Source organism: Dermacentor variabilis, chromosome 5 (genome assembly GCF_050947875.1).
Source record: "Dermacentor variabilis isolate Ectoservices chromosome 5, ASM5094787v1, whole genome shotgun sequence".
Lineage (NCBI taxonomy): Eukaryota > Metazoa > Arthropoda > Arachnida > Ixodida > Ixodidae > Dermacentor > Dermacentor variabilis.
In genome coordinates this window covers 63,120,119-63,138,265 of record NC_134572.1, presented here as the reverse complement: position 1 = coordinate 63,138,265, position 18,147 = coordinate 63,120,119, and the positions used below count along the sequence as shown (strand labels likewise).

General features: G+C 46.6%; 1 protein-coding gene across 2 annotated transcripts in view; it reads left to right on the top strand.

The window, feature by feature from the left end:
* Positions 1-13,968, top strand: part of mAChR-B (muscarinic acetylcholine receptor) — a 127,981-nt gene extending 114,013 nt beyond the window's left edge. The window contains exons 2-3 of one of the 2 annotated variants that reach the window (XM_075692594.1): positions 1,711-1,808; positions 12,197-13,968. In XM_075692594.1, coding sequence (XP_075548709.1) covers positions 1,807-1,808; positions 12,197-13,613 — 1,419 coding nt within the window. In that variant the 5' untranslated portion in view covers positions 1,711-1,806 and the 3' untranslated portion in view covers positions 13,614-13,968. The remainder of the gene's footprint in view (positions 1-1,710; positions 1,809-12,196) is intronic. The other variant, XM_075692595.1, reaches the window with a different exon arrangement.
* Positions 13,969-18,147: the final 4,179 nt, after the last annotated feature.

The window sequence follows — 18,147 nt, the reverse complement described above, 5'->3', positions numbered from 1 at the left end:
ATTTGAATAAAGACACGGAGAGAGCATAGCGTGGCTTTAGAACGCTCTTAGCTCTCTAAATACGTTTGTCAAAATCCATAATAAACCGAAACAAGGGGAATACTCCGATTCAATGCGCTGCAGAGTAATGCAAAGAGTTTCAAGATATTTGAACACGCACATGCAGGACGATGACTGTCGTCAGTGCATTCTTTCGCAAGTCAAGCGTGCGACGTTGGAATTTTTGAGTCCCTGTAAATTCGAATGTGCTGAATGGCTTCATTAGCGAGAACGACAGTCGTTGTGTCGCGTCTGATAAGGCGTACAACCGACGTGGTCGATGTCGACGTTCAAACGACGTCCTACGTTCGCTAACTTTTAATCACGCTTGAAATAGTTTGGGCTCGGCGCAGGAAATCAATGCAGTTAGCTTCATTTCTTACGCATGAAAGATAAAACCTAGCAAGGACGTTGGTTCGAAACAATGTCACTTTTCAAGCTTCAAGAAAGCTAAGATCACTAGATGCCTATAATAAAACATAAAAAGAAAGAACTCGGAGCGACGCTGCGTTATTCAATACGGGATACTGCTGTAATTCAGCTGTCAAAGGCTTTCTCATTCGTCATGGACACGGAAAGGAATCCCGTTTCCTGCCTTTACCACGCGAATAGTACGACCCTCGACGCACTATTTCTTGTCCGTATTTCAAAACCACTTTCAGAGAACGCGGTTTCTCCGACGATCCGCAACCATTCATCAAGGAACCCGCGAATGGACCGTAAATGATAGGTTGTATCGCGCTTGACATATAACAATTTTTGCTCTGGTTATCGATCACGATAGACTCGTACTTTTGTATCGTAAAGAAGTTGCCTCTGCGACCGCAACAATTTCGCAGAAAAAAAGAAAAAAAAAGACAAGAGAGAAGGCTAGCACTTGGAATCATTTCTCCTTTCCCTTTTGCTCAAAAGTATGTCAGGAAATGTTGCCGCCCGTATACATATGAACGATATGCCATGCAGTTTGTTGCTCAGATTTCTTTTTCCTTTTCATGCTGAGCAGTAGATGATGCAGTAGTAAAGGTGCCAAGCTCGACTAGCAGTTAGAGTGCGTTTGGTGTGTGTTGCACAGCAATTTCAAGCTGTGTGTGAAGGTTACAGCAGATTTATTCAGGGTAAGGTGACTCGCGTCGCAAACAGCAAAGGAAGTATTGCATAAACGGGCGCAACCAAGTCTGCTGCAACAATTGTAGCTTCGTTCCGCGCATGGTCACGTATGGGACCAAGAGAATGATCTCGTTCTGACGCTATCACGTGTGCAGGTAACCGTTTTCTTGCCCGTACAACTCCGGGGCACTTTCGAAGGTGTATACAGTGCTCAAGGAATGAAACGCGACAAGGTGCATTTTGTAGAACTCTGCATATGTGCAAAGTACTCAAGAGTACGTACCATGTCATGTCGCTAGGAATCTGGTCACCAAAAGTGACGCAGACTCCGATCTAACTGTACGCGCCAAATTTACGTCAGTGTGTCACGAACTGCAGCCGGTGGAAATGAAAGTATGCGCATTGGTTAGGCCTAAATTGACGCGTTTCATTCCGTGAGCACTGTACATTGGCGTCAATCGCACTGCAGACGTAGCCAATGCACAGATGCAGTCATCTGAGGGACAACTACTACGCCTAAAAGCCTATTCGCGCGAGGAAAAGACACCCCTTCTGGCTGCGCAGGAAATGCTGTTACATGATGACGATGTCCTGGCTTCGTGGAGCAGCGCGGCGACGTGGAAGTGCCACTGCAGTCGGCGGACTCTTCGCTGAACAGATATGTAAGCTCTTCCACGGCTAGCGAGGGATCAGCTGCACGAACATTCTCTGGTGTATGTTCTTTACGGCTACGTTCGAAGGATGGGGAAATGACTTGGAGACGAGCTCCACCAGAAATGATGTGATGGTAATATCTCACACACATATAGATGAGGCATTCCTCGTGTGACCTTATAGCTTCACAGCATGTAGCGGTGGAAGTAAGCATGTCAAGCAGACAATTTTCAAAGATCGTTCCTCCACCTTCGTGTCATGTTGCAGTTCGGCGCAAATTAACATACGCTGGAGCTGGCAGGGTTCGGAAAAAAGAAATTTGCTCCAGGACGTTTGTATGGTCGCATATATATATATATATATATATATATATATATATATATATATATATATATATATATATATATATATATAGTGTGTTGTACACCGAACAACCTGCAAAAAAGAGCCATTATTTTGAATATTGTTTCGGTGTACAGGAAGGAATCTGTTATACTCATGGCATTAGGGCATTGGCAAACACGAGATACACTTTCTTTAGAACACACTTTGGCGCTGCCCTACTGAGTAGCACATCTCTTCAGTTCGGTAATGAGATTAATGCGGAATGCTGTTTCGATTCATAAGTGAGAAACGAGGAAAACAGGTTCGAGGGTAGTGATTCAGAGAGTCGTAATTTATTTGAGCGTGTCGCTTGAACAATCTCAGATAGCCACTGCCACTTCCTACACTATTTTTGTTGAATGAGGGGGATGATCGATGAACTTACTACGTTTTCCTCGAATCAGGACTATGTGACCGCCAAAGTTTTCAATACGAAATAATTTGGAAAAGTTTCGTGCATTCTTTTTTTGTTGTGTGTAAAGAAGTTGCTAGTCCGCAGGGTTAGAACATGTATTCTTGAAGAACGCATCGTCAGAAGAAAGCCTGAGCGTCGGAAAACTTTGTGCATAAAAGCGGCCACGTTATGTCGCCCGCTGTCGTCGTTGTTGCTGTTTGTTCTTTAGCAACGCCTAACTGCGCCTCGTAAAGTCGTCGAGGCCACGGTCTTGACAGGGCTGTCGCCTTACGGAGTGACGGCGTCAAGGGAAGGAGCGTCACCGTCGGCAAGGGCACGGTGATGTCTTCGGCAGCCCTGGGGTTCCAGGTGCACGTGATAGCCGGCAGCTGGCGGTGTCGTTTCTTTGTGTCGCCTGAAACGGGGCCCAGCCGCTTCGCGCACTTTTGCGTGGCATTACTTCACATTAGGGAGACGGTGAGACGGCCAGAAGGAAGGAAAAGTGTCGTTATGGTTAAGAAATCTCGACTTAATTACACAGCAATAACTATAGAAACGACCGAGAGGGGGGGGGGGGGGGGTGCGAAGCACTTAACAACATGAGAACCTTAGATGAGTGACTTCTGCAGTTTCCCAATCAAAATAAAATAATTCAGAAAAAAGAAAGCCCCCCCTCCCCCCTCCCCTTCCTTCCGCTCCGCCCCACCAAGGTTGTCAAGAGATAGCGAATGAACTAAGCCGATAAGCTGTCGTGCAGTCAATATTGTCGTTACTGCCGTCGCTGGAAGTAGCCCGTGTAGGTAAGTTTGCGTATAAATTAAGTTTTTTACACGATCGGCGTGCGGAAAGCATGGGTACAAAACAGAGTTGGAAAAGTTAAAGAGGACAGAAAGATAGAGAGAGACGAAGAAAAAGAGAAAGCAGGAAAGTTGACAAACACAGAAAATCCGGTTTTCTTCTAACGTTGGGGGATGGGCAGCTAGAAAAAGAAAAGAGAAAAAGAAACAGAAAGGCAAAGTATACACGCACGATCACTGCACACTACAACCATGCTAAAAAAAAAAAGAAAGAAAACACCTTAAATTGTTTATGCTTCTGAGATTGGAGCCCATATGCCTGGGCCTAAGCAAAAAGCCATTTTTGCCGACAGAGCTTCGCGAACATGCCTTTATAAGTGTGTATGCCATGTATAGAAACAATAATATATTTTGGTGATGACGTTCCCCTTGATGATCCCTTCATTCCCTTCCCGAAATATATGTGTCATATGCAATGGCTTTAATGCGAGACAAATTGTATCCTGTGAACAGTTGTGTATAGGTATTTCAGTCAAGAACATCTTCGAGAGAATATATAGGCTCGATTATGGAGGGAGGGTGTGTGACCGTACACAGCTAATCCTTTCTGTTTAGGTGTGTTTAACGATATCGAAATGACAATCGAACGGCCAAATGGAAATAAACTAAATTTAAGAACTAATGCTAAAATTATTGTAGATTGTTGAATTATTCTTTGAAGTGTTTATCTGCTCCTATTGGGCGTAGAAAGTGCGATCGTTAGTGTAGAAAATGGCAGACATAACTTCCTCTTTCGAATTTCGCACCTGAACGGCAACACTGGTGTGTGAGTGGGACGTCACAAGTCAGGCGACAAGTGAAGTCACTTCCTTCGAATCTCTTTTGGACCGCTGGTGTCGCGGCGCACGGCCACGTGATCAGGCGGCACTTTTCGTATTTCGCGCGCGATACGAGTAAAGCGCAAAAACAAACAAACAAACAATTAGGCAGAACTAAACGCACTGAACACATCTCAATGGGATATTCTGGGACGCACAAAGAAATTTTCTTATCAGAAGTCACGCCTAACTAAACAATCAAAGGCTTTTCTGGTGATTTCTTTCCCTATGACCGAGGGAGCGGAGAGCGCATGCTAAAATATGGGGAGATCACGCAGCATTATAGATTGGCTCGTAGACTGGTATCCCCGCCAGACCCAAAATTAAACAACAGACAAGCAGTCGCGTGGAGACGACTACAAACTTATACGTATCCGCGCCCGGTTACGGCGAACCACATGTTCCCCGAGGCCAGGAGCGATAGATGTAATCCTTGTGGGGCGATAGGGACCCTCGACCACATAATATGGGAATGTCCGTACTCTCCCGGGGGAACGCACAAGATAGGTAGTAGAGACAGCTGGGAGACCCTGCTGCGCAGCTCCGACTCTGAGCTCCAGCTCCGGCTCGTCCAACTGGCTGAAGAGGCTGCTGGGACCCAAGACCTCCCAGCCTGCACCTGAGGCGGCGGCACTCGCCCACTGACCTGCGTGTCGGGGGGTGGGTAGGTCACCTTATCCGTTGGACAGTAAAGTTTATTCTATCTATCTAATTACCCAAGTAATCAGTACAAAAATTATCCGGGCACAGGAAAGAATTTGTGATTAAACAGCGTTGATCCCATAACCGTATGTTGTAGCAGTTTTGCTAACAGCTTGGCATACGTTAGCTGGGACGCACTGTATAAGGAACGTTCGTCATATACGCAGCCCCGAGTAAAGTATTTGCCCAGCAAAAGGAACATCTGCTGCGATGGGAGAGCTGGACAAAAATAATTTTCAAGCAGTATATATGCCTGTTTCCTATCGATGTAAAAAAGAGTACGTAGTCCTGTTCACGAAGACGAAGGAAAGGCCGTTACACATAGCGTTTCATTTTTCACCTCCTTTCAGTTCAGTAATGCAGCAACGGGAATCTTTGGTGGACGAAAATGACGGCGGCAAGTAAAGTTGAAGTTTTGTTCAATACACAGCTAACAGCTACACAGCTAACTTTAGCCAAGCTATTCAACATCAACAACAATAGCAACGCACAAAAGAAAATTAGTAAAGAAAACGCGCTGCAAGATACACTTATAATCCCTATGGTGTTCTGTCGGCAGACCTCTGTTGACCGAACAAAATATGTCTTAACATCGTGTTTTGAACCTTTTTTTTAATTCTTTAGTTTGTTTCGCTGAACAGCTTGGCTAAAGTTAGCTGGGACACCCTATGTACTTAGTCACTTTAGGAACATGGCTCTACATATCGCATGCCTCGCCTATGAAGCAGTAGCTCGCGGGCGTTCATAAAACAATAACGAACACAACATGGGTATAACCGAAAAAAACTCGATTTACTACCCAAAGAGCGAATTTTCTCGGTGCAGAACGTTGTGTATACTCGGCGCCAGGCTATTATAAGAGCGCTCTACAAGATAAGGCAGGCGCAAGCGGAAGGCCCCAGCTGTGAACGTTGCCCGACCTACTGTAACATCACGGCCTTGACATACGAGCAGAAGCTAAAACGTACGAACAAACAAACAACCAAACAAAAAGGAATCACTCGTGACGGGGAGCGTACAAGCGGCGTTTTCCAAAAGCAATGATGCCCCTGTTTGAACGAAAATTGGTGGACAAGCAAGTCGCAAATCAACGCGCGATAACCACGGGGACTCGAACGTTGCGCAGGAAAGCGCTGAGAGTTAGATAGAGTGTGAGGAGAGTGAGAGAGGAGCGTGAAAGATTATACAGGCGCAGATGCTGCAGGAACAGTCTGGCAACACTGACTCAGCGTTCAGGAAAAACGGGATGGGGAAAATGGGGAAAAAAGAACGTGCACCCTTTTATCGAACAAGTGCTCCCTGCACGGCGGGAAACCTCTACGGCCCAAGCATTTACCGGCAGCCGGCACTTTTTATACCTGTCAGTGTTATCTTAGGAAATGAATTAGAGTTCCCCGAAGCGTCAGCAACGGGCGAGAAAGGCCGAGGTGCTATCGCCGCCGCACCGTTTTACTCCACCGCGAAGGGAAGGCGTCGCACATTTTGCTGTCTTCAACGATTTTTTATTTGTTTCGTAGCATTATTTGTTGTTTGAGAGGCCGTACGAAACTTTCGCACGGTACGTGATTTTCGGCCCGACCTCTTAGCAGTTTGCGTTTAACGCCTGAGCGTACGTGCTAGCCTGCTGAGCGCAGAAGTGAACAACATAACTCTGGGAGTTTAAAAGAGCGTTTAAAGTATAGGGAAGCCGCGAGTCTCCTACGCGTCTTTTTCTTTTTTTTTCTTCACCGTTAATTGATAGGCAGAAGATTTAGCAGCTAAGCACTTGGTGCATTTCTAAGGAGGTTGCATTGCAGATACGGCTTAGAAAGTAGAAACGGAATAGCGCAAGAAAGCCCCAGAAACGTGATTGTTCGCATTGCATAGGGCCATCACAGCTATATAAGTGGAGGCCTTTTACGCCTGGCATGGAAAATGAACGCAAGTGATCATGCGCGGAACGCAAATTCAAAACTTCCACAAATTCTAAATGCTAAGGAAAGAGAGAGCAGTTCTTTGCATTCTCATTCTATATATATTGGAAAGGTTAGAGATATGGACAAGATTGAAATGCTTGTATTAAGCAGACATATACCTAATTTCTCTAGCGTAGCATATGGATGTTAAGAAAACGGGCTTGTTCTGCAAATGATAAGGATAATTCACAAATGATAATACAGTTGACAAGATATAGAGAAATGTCTGCCCGATTTTTTTTTTTACATTTCGCATTCCTCCGAGCCTAACGTTGCTGTGAGAAAGCGGGGCTTCTACTCCGGACTATGTGAAATGCCGCCATATTGTCAGGTTATGTGATCATCGCGTTTTTTAAGCCGATAAGAGAGGGCATCGCCTTGTTGGGAGACGATCAGAGCTGTCAAGATGGTGAATTTGACAGCTGTGAGTGCCTCACAAGTTGACAGCGTCTAGAACAGGACCTGTGGGCCCATATCTTGCGTCGGTCGATCACTTTCCGGAATATAACTTTCAGTGGATTCTGATTGGCTATCAGGGCACTTGAGCATGAGGTAGAGTCACATTTGCTCCAATGAGGCGTCGCGCTGCACGACGCGCGTGATGAAATACGAAAGCATCCCCGCAAATGATCAGTTCAGAACGGCCTCTTACTCGGTATGCCCGAGTCACTGCAGCTCTTGAAGGGACACTCTCGTTATATAAATCCTCGCACCCGTCGAAGCTTTCTCCGCTTTCAATTTTAACACGGTAGGTACATGTAAAAACACGTAATTAAGTGTGAGCAGACGTTACAGCACCAACGAAGCATTTTTGAAATCTGCCTAAATTTATACTAACAAGACCGGCACAGCCTTGAGCTGTAGCGTTGGACTGCTTTGAGTGCGTGTGTGCTTTCGCGTGCGCGCTAGCTTGTTTTCCTTCGTTCTGTTTATTCTTTTTTTTTCATTTTCAGCTGATGTCACACACATGTGGAGTACTAACCAAGCCTAAAGCCAGGCTAACTAGTCCGGTTATCGTTAAGTATGGTCTATTTCCGCTGAAGTGGCACCATGCACCGCGAAATCAGAAAATCACTATAATTGACTGTCAGCTTATGGCTCCTAGGCGTCCTTCATTTCTGTTTTCAAAAACAAGGCTCACGTTTAGGCAGCCTAGGCTTATATGCATGAATAATGCAACAAAGAGCTTTGAGTGTTCGCATTTTTTTTGTCCGTTGATTTGCTTTTAAAGAGGTAAAGGAAACCAGCCCTAGTGCTTTCTGATTCTGCAGGCGTTCTTTAAATTTTATTTTGCCTCTTTCTTTCCTATTCTTTTTCTGCGGCCATTTATACATCGAGTTCAGCAGAAAATGGCGCGAAAAGAACGATGCAGACAAATTTCTCGCACCACTTCGAACTTTGTTTTCTTCCTCCATTGTCTAAGTTGGAAACGAAGTGGCGTCATCTGACGTCACTGTGCATTTCTCGAATTGCAGCAAAGCTAACTGCACTCCGCTGGAACGTTCGTGCTAATGCTACAGACAAATGATGACATAGATTAAACTAAAAGAGTGCGAAAAGAAAAAGAAAACAGAGAGAAAGGACATGGACAAGACAAGGATCAGCACAGACGCTCTCTAACAGATATATTTCAGAAAGAAGTAAAAAAAAACACGGTCTATTGTCTGCACATGCGCTGTGAGGAAACACCGCCATGTTTCAGCCCATCTATTTTCACCCTTTCTCAATGACAGATGCGTGGCTAACGCCATAGTCACTCCTTTGCCTGATGAAAAAAAGAAAAAGAAAAAAAGAAGCCACCAGGAGGTCACACATCGCAGTGCTCCTTAAGTCTATGTTTCTTCTTATGCCACTCTTACCTACTATGTTTATTTCGTCAAGTAAAGTGACGCACTAGCAACTCGCGCTACCGCTTTCTTTTGTAGAATAAGTGAAGCTATCGGGATTACGCTTCTAAAAGTTTACTTCCTTAATGTTTAGCCCCAAGATCTGATGTAGTGTTAAGGAAATTGCAATCGAAGGCATCACCCTACATAACATAAAGTAGAACTGAAGGCAGGATTTCTTCTTGGAGACCGGGTAGTTGTACATATCTAATGTACAATGTACATATCTACGCAGTCTTCGATTTCGGAGTCAATGTTCGTTGTACTCGGAGGAACAACATAGAGAGGGCGCCACACTCCTACGAATAATAAGCAGATAGTTCGGTACGAACGATGCTAATACGTAGCATCATTGAGTTTGTTTGTTGGAAAGCTACAAATTTCGGCAGAGGCCTTATTGTGTCATTTCCTTTTTTTCCTTTACCATGTTTTTCGCCCTTCGCGATTGATTCGCGTGAAGCCATCGCATGGGTCTGTCACTCGACGGTACGATGATAAAGAATGAATAGTATCGGAGGGGTATAGAAACGTCACTAAGTGCGGCCGCCGGTTTCGGTTTCTTTCACATTCAAATGCAATGTGATGGCACTTTTTACTTGACTCATCGACTACTATTACCAGTTGTAAATGGAACGTAAGACGCAATTAGGGTCTTGTTTCTTATTTTCGCAGAGACAGCACCAGTCAACTCGTATACCTGTTCGCGAAATTCGTTTTTCGCTAACGAAAACGTTGTTGTTCTGTAAACATGATACCTTGTACTTCAAGCGCGAATCTATGAATTTAACTTGGCGTAATATTTTTGTCGGTAATCCTTTTTTTCATTTAATGAGGTTTAAGGCTACAATGTGAACATAACGAAAAACACGTATGATATTATCTCTGTAATGTCACTGCAACTAAGTAAACCGAGTGCGATCTTGGTTAACCTCCTGCGTTTCCCTCTCTTTGTCGGTATCTGAGTATTTATCCTATATTTTCCCTTGCATACATCATCACTGCGCTATAGTGTGTCCCTGAATTTCGTCTTAGTGCCTGTAACTTTAATTGAAGCTCTTCGTGTTATTATGTCATTTATTAACAGACTGCATGTCAGCAACGCTGCGCTGTTATGAACATAGTAGCTAAACCGGACAAGATGTCACAGGCGCCACCTCAAGTGACCGGTACCTCATATATGTTTATGTGATTATTATTATTATTATTATTATTATTGATATCATGTCTACTATTGCTAGTAGCAGTAGTAGTAGTAGTGATAACAGTAGAATATTATTACAGAAAAAGAAACGTCCGTGCTTGGCGACAGTGCGCAATGAGTCACACTATATTGAAAGGAGCAGATCGGGCTGAGTCCCCCCCCGCACAGGCAGGCCTTTGCTCATTTTACCTGGAACCGAAAGGCACTGGTGCTAATCAGGCGAAGACCTCCGCCACTTGGCCTCTGTGCGTAAGCGCCCCGAAATGAAGCAGGATATCTTCCATATTAGCGTCACTCTGGAAGACGTCCCATTTCCTACGCAGGCTGCCAGTGCTGCCGTTACTGGTTTCGTTGGTCTTTCGGTGCGCGATCCACTTTCTGCTCTGTTGGATAGACGACGGAAAGATAAGATACTCGCTATATTGAAGGAAGTGTATGCTTGGCTTGGTACTTGAAGGTACTTGCATATGTGTGTGTATGCGCTCACTCGTGCTCGCTTCTGTGTATGCGTGCGTTAATGTCTGAGATGTGCTCGTACATTCGTGTGGCTATCGGCTGTAGTTGTGTATATTGCGATCATTTGCCGCGTCTGCTCGTACCTATCTGATATTGGAAGCAATCTCCTTGCTGTCATGTCACCTGCGGATGCGCGTTTCCTACGGGAAGTTCGAAAGTACTCGGGACAGCTCATCCTTGATAAAATCGCGTGCCATGGGCTTCCTACACCATCGCTAGAGGAGGGTCTCTGGCCGCGTAATAGGTCGCCGTGTTTTTGGTCGCACGCATTACGCACTCCATAGAGAAATGTCATCAATCATCGAGAAGTGATACGTGGTCATATCGAGAACCGATACGCTGGAACGCTCATCTAGACGACTACTCCGCCACAAGGGCTCAGGCTACAGACACTATTGAGAGCAGCAAAACATAAGACATCTATAAGCGGATTGCGATGGAAGGTGTTACACAAACATGGATAAATGTAACGAAGGCTCGGCTGAGGGATTACGAGAAACTTCCGTAAACACTTCTTTAGCAGAAAGTTTCCATAAATATTTACTATGTTTGTGGGACTATGGCCTGCGAGTCATGGAATTTGATAAATTTGTGATGGCTGCCACAGCATGGATTACGACCTGACTGGAATCATACGAGGTGTCCGGCTGCTGCGTTCACCCAACTATATCAGTAGCACGCGGCGTAATTTGTTCTAGCAGGTCATATTCTTGAAAATGGTGACAATGCACTATAGAGAAGTATTGATATAATTGCTGATTAAAAGGGAAACGCGCCCATCGAGCGAATTCACGAGAGGGAACAGAATGTCGCACTGTGAATGCGGTGTACGGTAACTTATTGTCGATCACCGCTAATGTGCACTGGATGGAAATGGAAATGCGAGCCTTTGTTTAAGACATGTTTCCCGAAGTTGCCGGCCCCTTCGCAATACAATTACTGCATTATGTCCACAAACTCATTCGGCCCTACTTCCTATCCTCACCGCACCACCTTGCCACCTAACCGTGCACCGCCTTACCATCTTGGACGGCGTCTTCCTTCTTTTTTTGGCACGCACCCACTACTTTCTCCAAGCATTAGATAATTTGCGAAACTCCATTTCTTGATTTCAATCTCCACTAAAGATGTCAGCTGGCCCAGTTTACTTTCTAATCAATACCGCCGTCTTACCGTGTTTAAGGCTTATACTTCAGAGCGCTAGGGTGAACGTGGCCTTTGCTACCAATTTCAGTACGGTCTCTAGAATGGACTACGCATCCAGCGTGCCGTAAAACTTTCAACATACTTTCCATGTCCTGAAGGGGCAATACTGATTTCACATGGGGCAGTGTATAACGCCGAGCCTTATTTCAATGGCTGTATTCTGAGCCCGTAAAAGTAAGGTGACCTTACTCTTTTAATGAATAATAATCTAACCGAGACATGGTAAATTGTGCGTGGCTACGCGTTTGTGCGTGTTGAATGTTTGTGCCTTCGCGTTGATTGTTATCTCATCTTTTATCAAACGTCGCATCAGCATCCGACAGGGCGGCTCGGTCGTCAGCTCCAGCCTAACCTCCGGCTTCTCTCTCGAGAGCCGCTGCCCCTTTTCCGTCTCTCTCATATGTGTTCGCATTCTTGCCTCAAACCGCGAGTTCGGGAAACCGCACGCTCTGAACCTCGGCGCCGTCGTCGCTGCAGGGCCCTGACCATGGAGGCGTGCGGCGGCGCCGCCAACGGCTCGTGCGTCGCCGGCGGAAGCGACAACCAGAGCGACGTCGACGGCGGAGGGGGGCCCGGGGCGCCGTTCAGCCCGTGGCTGACAGTTCTCATCGGGTTGCTGATCGGCCTCTGCATCGTGCTCACCGTGGCCGGCAACCTGCTGGTGCTGGCCGCGTTCGTCGTCGAGCGCACCATCCGGCAACCGAGCAACTACTTCATTGCCTCGCTGGCGCTCTCCGACCTGCTCATCGGTCTCGTCTCGATGCCCTTCTACGCCGTGTACGTGCTGGTGGGCCGCTGGGAGCTGGGCGCCGTGCCGTGCGACCTGTGGCTCGCCACGGACCACACCGTGTGCCTGGTGTCCATCTACACGGTGCTGCTGATCACCATCGACCGCTACTGCTCGGTCAAGATAGCGGCGCGCTACCGCAGCTGGCGCACGCGCGGCCGCGTCGCCTCCATGCTGGCGGCCACCTGGGTGCTGCCGTTCGTCGTCTTCTTCGTCAGCATCATGGGCTGGGAGCACTTCACCGGCGTGCGCGATCTCGAGCCGGGCGAGTGCGCGGTCCAGTTCCTCAAGGACCCCGTGTTCAACACGTCGCTCATCTTCGGCTACTTCTACGCCACGCTGGTCGTGCTCTTCGTGCTCTACGGCGGCATCTACCGCACGGCGCGCGACATGCAGCGGCGCTCGGCGGCCAAGCAGCGCCGCATGCAGCTGCTGGTGGCCATCGGGCGGAGGCCCCCGCCCCAGACCACGGCCGACCGGTCGAGCAGCCCGGAGTCGGACGACGACGAGGCCACGTCGCAGCACCAGAGGGAGGCGCCGCAGCGCCGAGACAGCAGCCGGTCCCGCGGCGGAGGCCGGCGTCGCGTCGCGGGCGGCGGTGGCGGCGGCGAAGGCCAGGACGACAAGAACTCCGGCCCCAAGGGAACGGTTGCGACGGCGGTCAAGCTCATGGTCGTCGAGACCTCGGCCGGAAGCGGAAGCGGCTCCACCACGACGACGACGACCACGACGACGACGACGACGGCGCGGTCCTTGCTGCCGGGCGCGCTGTCCCGCGAGTCGTCGACCCGTAGCCGGCTCGTGTCGTCCTTCAGCAAGCGCAAGAAGGAGCACAAGTCCGAGAACAACCGGGCGCGCAAGGCGTTGCGCACCATATCGTTCATCCTGGGCGCGTTCGTTCTCTGCTGGACACCGTACCACATCTGCGCGCTCGTCGAAGGGTTCTGCGCCGACTCGGCTGGCTGCGTCAACCACCACCTCTTCTATTTCACCTACTTCCTCTGCTATGCAAACAGCCCCATCAACCCGTTCTGCTACGCGCTGGCCAACCAACAATTCAAGAAGACCTTCTACAGGCTGCTGCGCGGCGACCTGCACAAGACCTAGAGAGTATAATTGATGGGGAGGGGGATGTAGTCAGAGAGCCAGAGCCCAGTCAGTTCGCGTATACATGTGTCATTCCGGTGTGTCTTTGTCGTCGTCGTCGTCGTCGTCGATAACGTGCCTGAGTGCAAAAGCAGGCCGACCGCCTTGTTTCCACGCCACTCACTCAGTCCGGTCCAGCGCTGTGTGTTCTTTTTTTTTATTGTTTTCTCTTCAGACGCCACATTTGCCTCGGTCCTCAAGTTGTGTGCTAGACTCGCCATCGAAGGAAACAAAAGCAAGCGCCCTCAAGTGTGTCAACTGCGTGTGAGCGCCGTCTGCCCGACAAGGCGCAAAAATAAACACAAGCTTGCCGATCTTTTTATATACTGTGTTGACGCGTTGCGGTGAACCGACTGCGCGGCGACGTTACTTAGTGACATATCCCGAGACCGCCTCCACACAACAAAAGAACTTAGGATTACTGTTTTCATAGTTGCCGTTAGTTTAACGTCGAATAAGAATGAACGAAAACCCGGCTAGCATATAGTTCGTCGGTCTTGGTGTTAGTGGTAGATTAAAACGATGTGATATGCTGAAGTGTAGCGTACGGGCACTTGTGTGAGATGCGGTGAAATCCGAAGGAAACAAATACAGGTTGAGTTTGAATTATTCGTCAGAATGACTGCAATTTCTTGAATGTGGAGGCATCGGTATGGCGCCTCCTGTCATCGGCGACCAGGCCAATTCTACTTACCGACTGGCAGTAGTTGTAAACGTCTGGCGCCATCAGGTGCTGCTTGTGAAAACTAGCACGTTTGTAGAGCCAAAAAAGCTAAGTTTGAACACTTACCAGGTGACAGAGGCATGACCCCCCCACTGCTCACAAGATTGCTCTCCGAAGCGGTGTTTTAAGCGACTGGTGTCGTCACATTACAGGCTACTCCAGCTAGTGATTGTTTGGAGTGCCCTGTGGATCGCGGGGCTCAACGAAATTACTGATCTCGTGATAAACGGCACCTGCACTATCGACCGTTTCGGGACGAGATAAGATGCCGTAAAGTGTGGCCTAACCATCAATGTTATCGCTTTTTCTTCTAGGGCAGCGCGCCTTCATTGATTAGTAGCATAAAACTCCCAATCAAGATGTATTTCGATCACACTTACAGTTAGCACCTCATTTTTCTTAAGTAACGAAGCTCCAGTGAAACTCTGGAAACGTGACCCGGTTTATGAAGATTACAAACTTCAAACCGCATGGGCTATTTGTTTCTGGTAGAAGAGGACTGGAAAGGCAGCAGTACACAATGGCCGGAACTGCCGAAAACATTAATATGCACAGAGGGTTAACGATAATGAAATCTGACCTGACATAATATATTTGGCAAATTCTTCGTGACGTTATTAAGGTTTCATGAAAATAGCAATGTTTCTTGCAACTGTTTCGTAAATTTCAGCTTTATTCAATTCCGCCTCGAACTTCTAAAATATGGGTGCTATGTGCTGTAGAGCTCGAACGAACTGAATGAATCATGTTCTACGCCAGACAAATTAGCCTTTCGGGCGCCAAAAATAGGAGTCGAATGACGATGGCTGTGCCGGTAATATAAAGGTTACAATTTGTGCCAGAGCATTTGACATTATAGGAAAGCTTCCTTAACTTACATGTACATTTCGTACACTAGACAGAAAAACTCAGTCAGCAGTGCTTCGAGGCGGTATTACTATGCGGAGTACCGAAGTCTTTGTTTGTGTCAACAAGCGATATCTCTGTCGCTACCAATATTATAAAAAGAAGTTACCCGTATTCTGAGATTTTTGTTTTTGTCTGGTTGGTTATTTTTGTGGCTGATGTTAATAAGGGGTTGCTAATGCTTTTGTTAGCTTTTGTTGTAGCGTTCCATGTTGCTTGAAATCAGTGAATGATATCGGCTGTACGTGCGACATGCACTAAGAGAGAAAAAGAGGGTTGGTGGTGGCGATAGCCATGAAAAAATTGTTTTTTTTTTTAACCGGGGAATTCGTCATCGTAGCGCCAAGTTGGACGAACACAAAGTACATAAGGCTGGGCGGCATCGAATAACTCGTGCTATCCCATCTTGTGTCCTTCTGTATTCATCTAATTTTGCGCTACGATTCCCTCCCCAAGCACGAACCAACTACTTGGCCACGCGTCCTTTTGTGTTTCGTTGGCTCGCGTTTGTGCGTCTGCAATCCAAAAATGTGACGTCAAGTCTGCAGGCCGAACCGATAGCGGTGTGCTTCCCTCAGACGCACGTTGCCAGCATGAGTGGATGAAGCTTAACTCTTTCACGACTATTGTTGTCGGTAAAACATGCCTCTGAGAATCGAATACAGCAGGAGCAGAGTAGAAGTTGAGGGCAGCGTTCTGAACTCCTTTGCCACAAAGGGAACGTACCTCGGAAGACCGAATTGCGCAGGCGCAAGGGGTCGTTGACAGCCATAAACTAAAGCTGCTGCAGTATTTTATCGTTAGAGGAGCGCGTGACCCTCTGTGCCGCTGCTCTGGTTGAATGCATGCCTGCGCTGCACAGCTGTGGTGTGAAAGCGAGATGAGTTTCTGCACCGTGACGAATGGTTAGTGCTAGAACCGTCGAAGTGGACGGCCGTTTGGACCATTCTCAACAATCCATAAATTTTGAGTAGCAAAGATCGATCCAAACATACGACTCCTGATTGCGGCCTCTTTGTTCTTACATTCTTCAGCTTTAGTGCTAAATACATGCTCAAAAAAAAAAAAAAAAAAACAGATGACCAATAGCGCGTATACTGTGATCACGTGATATTTTTTTCTGAGGACGTGAGATTGATGCCTCGTGTTCCCTTTATGCGAATGCAACTTTTATTTGCAATCGAAGTGTTTGCAAGGGCAAAAGGGAGCGTCTATTTGTCGAAAAATTGAGGAAGTCTCCCTTGTCTTACGTAAACTTAAATATGCTTTAAAAGTCTGCAGGCACCAATGCTACCGTTAAGAATAAAAATTATACAGCCCAACTTGTGTAACCGCTTGCCGAATATTATACATAAATTAAATTAACAATCTGCCAACCTACGGAGCACTTGGACATGAATGAGTGACATATAAACTGCTCTAATATTTTGGTCCGAAGCCTGTGAAACTTCGTTTCAAGCGATTAAGCAAAATACTGTTACCGTTTTCGGGCATTAAAATTATGTTAAATACATCTTAAAGATTAAGTAAAGACATCTTTGTTAGTTACCCATCCGCTTAATTAAATACAGGTGAAACTCTCACCAGGATGTGGAAGTGTGACGATTTGTTTAAGTTTAATGCAGGGCGTTAAAGAAAAGCGTGATTTTTGCACTTTGTAAGGAGGATATCTTTCGTACAAGCAGAACAAAGAATACAGCTTGCGTTCGCAAAAGGCAATTACGCTAGAAGTATTTGTAACAGTAGATCCCAGCCAATCCTGATGCGAGATATATATAAGCGAAGGCGGCCAGTCAGTGGCAAGGAGCATTAACGAACGAAAAGCACTGAGGAGTTCGGGCCCTCAAGTTTTCAAAGTGAAACATCTTTAATTAGCAGTGGCTATTCTTAATATGCGTCGTCGGCGTAATTGCAACCGGCGGTCGACATAAGACTTTTACATGGGCACAAGTCCAGTCGTTTCGCTATATAACGCCTGAACTTAATGTACTTGAAGAACGTACTTATGTATTCTTTCTTGTACGTAGGGCATTAGTATTTAAGTGTACAGATCCTACATGATATGCAAATCTTCCATAGTGTGCATATTATGGCACTGCTTGACGGCATATTGCGATATATGCGTTCCGAAAATTAAAGGTTCAATGCTAGAGCTATCAAAAGTCACTCGGCGTGGCCAAATGCTAAGTACCTAAATATTATCTTGTTACATTACCTAAGAACTTGATCAAATATGCGAAGCAGTATTGATCATTGCGGTTCTCGCAATATTTGCACAACTGTTCAAGAGGTATTAAGGCCAACTGCATAAATCCTTTGAACGAGAGCTTTGTATAATGCTAGCAACAGCAGTAAGGGAAGTCTCCAAGCGCTTACCCATTAGAGTTAGAAAACAGACCATCTCTTCTCATTAAAAGCATCGTCATGATGCAACACAGGAGGACAATAAGGTACTTAAAGGATATAAAGGATTCAATGATGCTGCGTGCTTCCTGATCCCACGCATCTGCAGCCAACGTTCTTATTCAAACGGGAGGCAACGTTCTTAGTTCGACTTAGCCAAAGGCGCTCAGTACTGAGCACAGAGATACGAGACGCTGGCAATATATCGCAAGTCTTTGTCCCTTACGCAATATTAGACAAAGCAAAAGGCAACATATTAGGGTAATTTCGGACGCTGATGCCGTATATTTTATCCTCCTCTTGCTCAGCTTGCCGAGTGCGTTCTCGTTCAGGAGCATGCTTGAGAAATCTACTCGAGGTTACTTACGAGTAAGCTTTCTTTCGAAGCTTGTGCTGTGTTAGGGAGTCATTCGCTTGGAACATTTCCCTAACTTTAATGCAGTGACGCCGTCCTTAGAGGTT